The 9,553-nt window shown below is 44.7% G+C and overlaps 1 protein-coding gene across 1 annotated transcript; it reads left to right on the top strand.

The window, feature by feature from the left end:
* Nucleotides 1-7,869: 7,869 nt before the first annotated feature.
* Nucleotides 7,870-9,120, top strand: LOC123160842 (putative cyclin-dependent kinase F-2). Its single transcript, XM_044578686.1, has one exon. The coding sequence runs from the start codon at nt 7,935-7,937 to the stop codon at nt 9,027-9,029; it is 1,095 nt and encodes a 364-aa protein (XP_044434621.1). The 5' UTR covers nt 7,870-7,934; the 3' UTR covers nt 9,030-9,120.
* The last annotated feature ends 433 nt before the right edge of the window (nt 9,121-9,553 follow it).

Genomic DNA, 9,553 nt, shown 5'->3' on the forward strand with positions numbered 1-9,553 from the left:
GCCCGGCCCCCATGGACGACTTCGTAGTCATCTTCATCACCTTGCCACCGATAGCCATCCATGAAACCACGCAAGAGCAGGTGGTCCCGCACCTGCCCGGAATCCGGGTCCGCAATAAGGCTATTCAGCTTGCATCTTCGACACGGACATCTTATCTCCGTCTCGTTCTTTTGAAGCATCTCGGCCTTCGCGGACCTCAAAAACCTATTCACGATGCCTTCGGTCATCGTGCGGACCATGGTCGCCTGCGGGGTAGAGCAAAACAATATTTTAGAACCAAGAAAAAAATTTGGCATGACTTTCCCTAAAAATAGGACCAAAAAGAATGCTTAATGCCAAAATTCTCGCCGAAACGGAAATGAATCAACATTCCGGCAAAATATTGGCAACTATCGCATTTCAAATACCGGTACACCTCCAAACACAAACACATATGCAACACCACAAACATATGCAACACCACGAACATACATAGATCTAGCTAGGCCATAAAAAGTGCATGTGCACATTGTTGTAGGGAGAACAACATAAATATAGCTTCCCCCCCTTACTTACCTAGCAAAACAAGGTAACTTAACCACTTAATTTGAATGAATCTATGGTGGAAATGAGGTGAAAAAGAGGAGGCACCCGAGACAAGGAGGAGGCGGTGGAGAGAATGAAGTGGGGAGAAAGTGAGTGTGGGAGGAGAGGCTGTCCAAAATATCTTGTTGCTGCCCACTTACTAATGGCGCACCAGCAACAAATGCGCCATTAGTAATCTAGGTTACTAATGGCGCACCCCCAGATGGTGCGCCATTAGTACTTTTGCAAAAAAAGGAATAAAAACAATAATAAAAAAATAACATTAGTGGCGCACCTTCCGGCCGGTGCGCCATTACTAGTTACAACTAGTAATGGCGCACCACCAGAGGATGCGCCATTAGTATGTTTGGACAGGCGCACTAGTTCAAAAAAAAATTGGTACTAATGGCGCACCGTGAGTAGGGTGCGCCATTAGTAGTTTCAACACTAATGGCGCATCAGGGTGTGGTGCGCCATTAGTATATACTAATGGCACCACATGTCTGGTGCGCCATTAGTGTCAATTCCATTTATAGCCCTTTTCCTAGTAGTGTATATAGGAGGAAGAAGTAGGTCGGTGGACGCTCGCGGGGCCCACGAGGGTGGGGGCGCGCCGGGCACCCTCGTGGCCGCCTCCTTTGTTTCTCGACTTCCACTCCAAGTCCTCGTGGCCGGGCACCCGAAGGTTTCATTCCGTTTGGACTCCGTTTGATATTCCTTTTCTTCGAAACACTGAAATAGGCAAAAAACAGCAATTCGGGCTGGGCCTCCGGTTAGTAGGTTAGTCCCAAAAATGATATAGAAGTGTAAAGTAAAGCCCATAAACATCCAAAACGGGTAATATAATAGCATGGAACAATAAAAAATTATAAGCAAGAACCGAACCTATATAGCCGAAACACAATTGGACACAGGAACCACAACCCAAAATCTCAAAGACCAAAATGTGTCAAAATTGTCATAGGTGGTATTGGTGAATGAAAGTGGCGAATGTGGACAGCTGTGGAGGAATATGTGTTTGGAAGAGGTGGTGAAAAGTGGGGAAGTGGTGGTGGCCGAACTGAAAAAATTCAGTTTCGTCAGGTTTTTACGGACGTCCGGTGAGTCACGGTCATCCAATCGCCGGATGTCCGGTGGAGCCCGGTCGTTCGGCGCCTCGGCGAATTTGGGCACGGGAAGAACTGCTCAATTTCGGGGTGGAGGAAATTGGAGATGTCAAATTCGAACAAATTTGTGGATGGAAAAGGGTGGGGAGGGTGGGGAAAGCTAGATCCACACGTGGCAACACAAATCCATGGATCAAATCCAACAAAACTTCATCGCACCACCAAATCACAAAAAAAAATTGGGGCTATTTTTGGTGGGGATTTGCGGATTTAGGATGAAAACAACAAAATCAAGCTAGAAAACACGGGGTAGGGGCTCCAAAAACGTGATCAACGTGGCTCATGATACCAAGATGATGTAGGGTAGAACCCTAGAGGGCGATCTTTCACGTTTGGAGCGGATCCCTACGAGGAACACGAAGAACACGAGGAGGGGAACGAGAGAAAAACACTCAACCAACAAGAAGAAAAGTCACACATGCGCTAGATCATCGAGGCACAAGGTAATACAAGATCCAAATCCAACAAGGGATGATACATAGGGTACTGGTTCTCCTCAATGAGGAGGTCTTGAAGATGGTCTTCTCCAAAAGGAGGTCTTGAATCCAACAAGGATCTTCTCCGAAGAAGTGTCGGTCCCTCGCGAACGAGTAGATCCAGATGGATGAGCGAGGCTCTATCTCACAAATGAGCTAAATCAACGCTAACCCTAGCTAGGAGGTGGGAGAGGTCTATTTATAGTCATAGTGCAAATGGGGGTCAAAGTGAAAGGGGTACAAGGGCATCAACCCGAGGCTGCAGTCGCACATGCAGCGGACGTCTGGTCTCTACCGGTCGTCCGGTCGCTCGTGGAGGGTCGAACGTTCGGCAGGATCAGACATCTGTTGTTTTGGCTCGGGTGCAGTTATGCCGGACGTCCGGTGGCGTCGGTCTTCCGCTAATATCTTCTCGGGAGGGAGTTGCTGGACGTCCAGGTTGGGCCGGTCATCCGCTCGCTGGGAGTTGCCGGACGTCCGAGCTGTGCCGGACGTCCGGAGCCTGTAGCTCTGGCTGGCCTCTCTTCCTTTGGCTGTAGCGACCTCCAGGCGTCGGACGTCCGTGCTGGGCCGGTCGTCCGAAGCCTATAGCTTCCGAAGCAGAACTTCTTCTTGATCTTCACGCTTGGTGTCCTCGCTGTTTTGGCCATTGAATGTAGCTAGTCCGTGGCTCTCCTCCAAGCACCTGATCACACATAGAGTCTCCGCATGAGTTAGTAGCCATGTCTCGTAAGTAGAGAGTGGGAGTTCGGAGAGGAGCGAGTTCACCTTACCTTCAATAGCCTTTGTCGAGCTCTTGTCATGGGTCCAACTGGTGTCGAGGGAGATGTAGGTACGTCCATGGGGATGATCGAGGGATGCTCCGCATCACTTTGTTTTGCTGGAACCAACTTTAGTTTTTGCTGGGACTTAGTAATTTTTTGCTTCAAGCAACAAATGAAGGATTTTTGTTACTTCCAAATATTTTTTTTTGCTTGCCACGACGGTGCAAGTCGACGACTCATGGCGAGTCGGAGGCGGTGATGCTGCTGATGGTGCAACCGCGGTCACCATGCGCTGGAACCGGCCGGTGTCGGAGTTGCAACAATGGTGACCATGGCGATCGCTACTCTGTTTTCTGCTGCAACTGGCGATGCTGCGAGCCAACTGGCGACAGGAGGAGAGGGTAGCCGGCGATCACTGACGGCATAGCTTCTGAGGGCAGGAAGTAATAACACTAGAGGTGCCTAAACTTGCCATGTATGTTCACTTTGATGCCTAAACTTAAAAAATACACCGAATTGGTTTTATAATTTGACAGTATAGTTCAAATACGGTTTGAATCACGTCTAGATATGTATGTATTGCTGACTAGACATGCGAGCGTGCCGGATGGCACACTTGCAGCGCAGGGACATACTGCCATGAAGAGTGTGCGTCTCAATGACCATCGGGTCCCACCTGTCAGTGCACAGTTGAAATAAACTAAATAAAATCTAAAGATGAGATTCGACCCGGCGACCTGTGAGCCAGAGCCGCAAAGGACATGCACCAACAATTCACCTATGTAATTTTGTTGTCTTTGACGCATTGCAACGGTTTATATATCCGATACAGCCGTGGAGTTAAATGTGCTGCAGTTAGTGCACCCATTTTCCACATGTTAGTTTTTTTTATTTTAGAAATTGCAAAATATTCAGGTAGTATATGAAGTGTCCATGTTTTTAGGAAACTAGATGATACCCCGCGCGTTGCTGCGGGAATTCTTAGCCCTTTGCACATCGTAAAAAATAAATAAATGCCTTTTTTGCATAGTAGAGATATATGACATCAGCTGACACAAAACTACAACGTACTGGTTGGAGCTCCAATATCAACAATAAAAGCAAAACTAATCAGGATCACTGGATTAGAAGAGTACTAATTCCTTTTATAATTTATTTATTTTGCCGAAGTGAATATGAATTTCTCTGTGTCAAAGAGTTGGGCTGAAAGAGCATGTGTACTTACACACAAAAGCACCAATATACATATTATCGTTTTGTATTCAAAAAAAAAATTACAACAAAAAGAAACTACAAATGAATATTATAAGCTACATTGAGCAAATGGGAAATGAAAAAAAAAATCATTTTTTGTGGTTTAGGATCTCAACCGTGCTGAATTATTTTGTTCATACTTCGGACAATAGGTATATTAGAAAAATAAGCGAATGAAAACTAAAAGCAAATAGCATGGAGTCAGGCAATCAGATACTACACATAAAATACAGGATTTGAGTTGATTTGAGATGTGGCGTTCAACATCACATCTATACCGATCATTGTCCTTATGATCCTTCATTGGTATACCAGAAAAAGTTTATCCCTGCAATATAGTAGGCTAACAGAATACTACTTGATAATAAAATGATAAAATCCTTAATGACTAAGTGTGAATGGCTTATCACTTAGTTGGTTCAGCATATGCAAATTGCAAAACACTTGACTAAAAAAACACTGTTCGCATAGAATAATTTGTATGTATTCGTAACCAAGATTATTAAGAAGAGGGGGATGTGTAGATGGACGACCCATCAAGGCTTTCCAGAAATACATGTGTTCCTGATGATACTTAGTCAACAAAGATGAGTGGCAACTGCATAAAATAAATATGAGAAGGGTTGAAACTTAAACTGAGTACATACCGTAGATAACATGTGTTCCTGACGATATGCTCAAATATACCTACATTCCTCAAGAAAACAACAAAAGGATTTATGTACCCTCGTTTTCTTGCACTTTTTTTTAAACACCTGAAGAACCACTTTCAATATCTTCTGCATACCGCACGCCGCAACAAAACCAAGACCAAATGATACACACTATAAAGTATGTGAAGTCCATTGTCGGAATTTATATAAAATATTCACTGGTCCTCTAGAGACAATTTTGTCATTACTGTAGTCTTGGATGTATCAAATCTTTCCATACAACTGGAACCATACTTCTCTTTTAATCTCATCAGCTCCCAGGATGCGCAAATATGACAATACATGGTCAGTGATATATTTAACATTCATTGGTCATGTAGGAACAATCCTCTCATGACCATAGTCCTGGATGTATCGAATATTTTCATACAACTGATCATCATACTTCTCTTTTAATATCATCAATTCCTGGGTTGCGCGATATGACAATACATGGTTAGGACCGATGCAATTTCATGCTTCACAAAGGAAAGAGACATCATGGGATATAAACTAAAATAACAGATCCATACCCCTGAAAAAAATCAAGGAAGTGGTCATCTCATATAATTAACATACCTTGTCAAAAATAAAAGCCCATATTAGATAGAGTAGTTACATAGTTCTTCAGTTCCACTTTCACGTGTCTGTACATAAAGTGTTCCTCCAATCACAGATGACCTTGGGTGTGGAAATTTTATGTTGGACTAATGATGCATGCCTTGGATAGATATCCTTTCTTAGGTAGCTAAAACAAAGAAGTTGGGAAACTATTTCATAATCACCAGCAGTCATGATCTTGGACGCGAGCATCCAGCTACCTGATTAAAAAAAACAATGGATGAGCAACAACCCGATGAGAGTCCAATGGTGTAACGGGGGTGTGGCAACCAATTTGCTTCGTGGGTATTACAAAACGGATCAACATATACACCACTTACCAGAGTAGCTTGGATGGAATAAAAAACTCTAGACGGGGAGAGGGGCGCGATCACGCTCAGGATCCAGGTTGCGCAAGGCAGCCGACCACGGGTCAACTCCTTCATCCTCTGCAACAGTAGGTTGGCCGTTGGCGGCGTGGCGCCACAGTAGAACATCAGCAACCAGTGATCCCATGGCCAGGCGCATGGGGGCAGCAGGAGAAGGTGAGGGCGGAGGCGTGGTGCATCGCGAGGCCACCGGCGGTGTGACTAGAGAACAACAGACGGGATCAAGATGGATGGATCTTAAAAGGTGAAGTAGAGAGAAGATAAGGACGCGGCGGCGGTGGATTTTTGTGATCTGAGAGACGGAGATGGAAGAGCACCGCTTATAGTCTATCTAAAGTGGGCGGTATTCTTCGGTTAGGGAGGGCGAAAGAGGAGACGGTCACTAATTTACTTTCTGGCTAACGAAGGGGCGGTATATATTCTTCGATCGGACGGTTGGTTTCACAGGTTCTTTGCGGGAGAGAAGGTTGGGCGTCTCTTAATCTTTTATTAAGGGAAAAAAGTTGATTTGTCTAAAAAAGGGAAAAGGTTGATTTGTCTAAAAGAAAAGGAAAAAGCTGATGTGGCATAATGATGATGTGGATAGGCTGCATGTCAAGAGAAATAGGTTAGTGGGGATGAACTATTTAGGTATTATAGATGTATTTCTAGTTGTAAAAAGTTTTCACTTGTTTTTAAAAAGTATATGTGTTTGTCAAAAGATATTTTTTAATAAAAATAAATATTAAAATATGTGTAAAATAAACAATGGCCTAGTGTTCCTCCAGGATCTTATACATTCTTTTATTTAAATTAGCAATTTTTAAACTATACATACATTTGTCTAGTTAAAAACAATTTAAATAACAAACTTTATAATAGGACGTAAATATTTTTTTAATTACATTAACGTGTTTGAAAATAAATATTTTATGCATATTAGTTCTGAGAAAAGAAGATTCTAGATTTATTTTTATTACCATTACAATAATTTGCATAAGTTTTAGAACTAATAAAAGTGAAAAATAAACCCACACGTCGAAGAGTCACGTAAAAAATGAAAATAACTAATATTTTTAAAAAGGACCACATGATATGTTTTTAAAACATGAATATTATGAAAATTGATTAACATTAAAAATGTATAACTGTTAAAAATTGCAAAATTATTTTACTAAATGTGTGAAACCTTACAAATATTATGAAACCATTTTATTAATTATTTTGTATTATTTTAATTTTCCACATGCTAGTTATTTAATATTGTGACTATAGTTTGAATATTTTTCTAAAAAATGAAAAATAACTAGTATGTGGAAAATTGGTCGCACTGATTGCAGTCTAGTTCGCTAGATAAAGGTTAGTGATGCGTTAGAGTCAACTTACTTTCCCTGGTCATGTGGTTTGCGCAGGTCATTCGCAGCACACAAGTCACCTGTTCAAATCTCAGTTGTGCTTCATTTTTATTTATTTCGGTTGTGCACTGACATGTGGGACCCAATGGTCATTTACACGCACTCTTTCAATGTCGGTCTGTCTCGGCACTGCAAGTGGACCGCATGCCAGCTGGCATGTCTAGCCAACAATGCATACGTATTTGAATCATACCGTCAAGTTATAGAACCAGTTTGGTGTATTTTTCAAGTTTAGACATCAAAGTGAACATCGATGGCAAGTTTAGGCACTGCTGGTGTTATTACCTCTTTTTTATTGACTTGTTGAGTCTAGACGAAGAAGAGGCAATCGAAGTACGCCGGTTGCTTTGATCCAACGCACGCGCGGAGACTGGCGCCTAGTGCTGGCCAATGAGAATTGCGTACGTAATAGAGTTGATCAAATTAATCAGCAAGCAATATAGATCGGTCTTGACTCCGAGTCGGAGTGTGGATTCGAGTCCACTACCGCACGCAGTCGGTATCCTAGACAAATCAACGTTTTCCCAACGTGGATGTACATATATATACTTCAACTCGTTGTATCTCCACCTCCCTTCCTAAACTCGTTACTTGCCTCCCTGGCGATCGAACCTGCGTGCACCGGCACAGACGCCATGGCAGCTTCCGCCGGAAAGAAAGAGGCCGCCTGGCCTGCCACCATGGCGCGGTACGAGCGGCTGGAGAAGCTGGGAGCGGGCATCAACGGGGAAGTGTTCAAGGCGTGGGACACCCAGGACAACCTGATCGTCGCCGTCAAGCGGCTCAGCGGAAGCGGCGACGATGGCTTCATTATTTCCGGCCTACCGGAGGTCATGCGGGAGGCCATGTGCCTGGGCGCGTGCCGCGGCATCCCCTCGATCGTGCAGCACCGCCGGACCTACGCTGACGCATGCCAATCCGAGACCGGCGACTTCTTCATCGTGATGGACTACGTCGGGCGCCTCAACCTACGCGGCTACATGCAGCGCCGGGTCCATCGTCGTCGGCCGTTCTCCGAGGACGAGGTGCGCAGGATCATGAAGCAGCTCGTGGAGGGGGTGAAGGCCGTGCACGGCGTGGACATCCTGCACCTCGACATCAAGCCGGAGAACGTGCTCCTCGACGACGGCACAGAGGACAGGACGCAGAGGCCCAAGAAGGGGGGCGTGGAAGCCGATGTTCGCGGCGAGGTCAAGGACAACCGCATAGTCTACAAGATCGGCGGTTTCGGGATGTCCACGAAAGGGCGGGGAAAGAAGCAGCCGGAGGTGATTATTCTGACGCCGTACAGCGCGCCGGAGCTCCTGCTGCACTCGCGCGAGTACGACGATCGCGTGGACACGTGGGGGCTGGGATGCATAATGGCCGACCTCCTCTCGGGCACCGGCGCCTCCATGTTCGACGGCGAGTCGGACATAGAGATCATGGCTAAAGTGTTTGGCATCGTCGGCACGGAGGGGATCAAGGAGTGGTCTGGATACTCGGGGCTAGCGGCAGACCGGAAGTCGAAGCTGCCGGGGAAGGGGGGCGTCAGCCGCCTTCGGCAAAAGTTTCCCAGTCGCAAGTTGTCGTCGGCCGGGTTCGAGGTGCTCAGCGGGCTGCTGGAGAGTAACCCGGAGAAGCGGCTTACCGCAGCGGAGGCGCTTCAGAAGCCTTGGTTTGGCAAACAACGACATGGCTTTGCTGGTTTCTTCAAGTCGTGCATGGTTGGAGTCCTACCGGAGACATAGAATTTACATGCTTTGTCTTTTAGCGTGTTCTCCTAAATGATTGTATATTTCAGAGATAACCTAGTGCATCATGCTTAAGTGTTTCATTTAATTGGCTTAGGAAATACTCCCCTTTAGTGATCTTAACGCTCTTATATTTCTTTACGGAGGAAGTACCTATAACAACATTGCAGCCTTGTGGCATGTGTCCATGTTTTCTCACACATACACATATGATTAATATTTGAATTTAAAATTTAGTGATTATCATGAAAATGTATCAAACCAAGGCATTATCATAAATAATATTTCAAAAATGTATTTTGGGTTACACGAATCAATCATGAAGATACATTACTTTTCAGCCCAAACTTTACACAAACGTATTAGAACGGCTGGGCACGAGCGAATACTAGTGGTAGAACGGTTGATGTGCTTGTGATCTCATTCAAACTGAGAATATGATGACCCTCGACCTCAACATCCATTATGTACGTGTCCCGTCTAGTAAAGAATTCGAAAGGAGGGTAAAACCCTTGACTTCA

This window comes from Triticum aestivum, chromosome 7B (assembly GCF_018294505.1).
Source record: "Triticum aestivum cultivar Chinese Spring chromosome 7B, IWGSC CS RefSeq v2.1, whole genome shotgun sequence".
NCBI lineage: Eukaryota > Viridiplantae > Streptophyta > Magnoliopsida > Poales > Poaceae > Triticum > Triticum aestivum.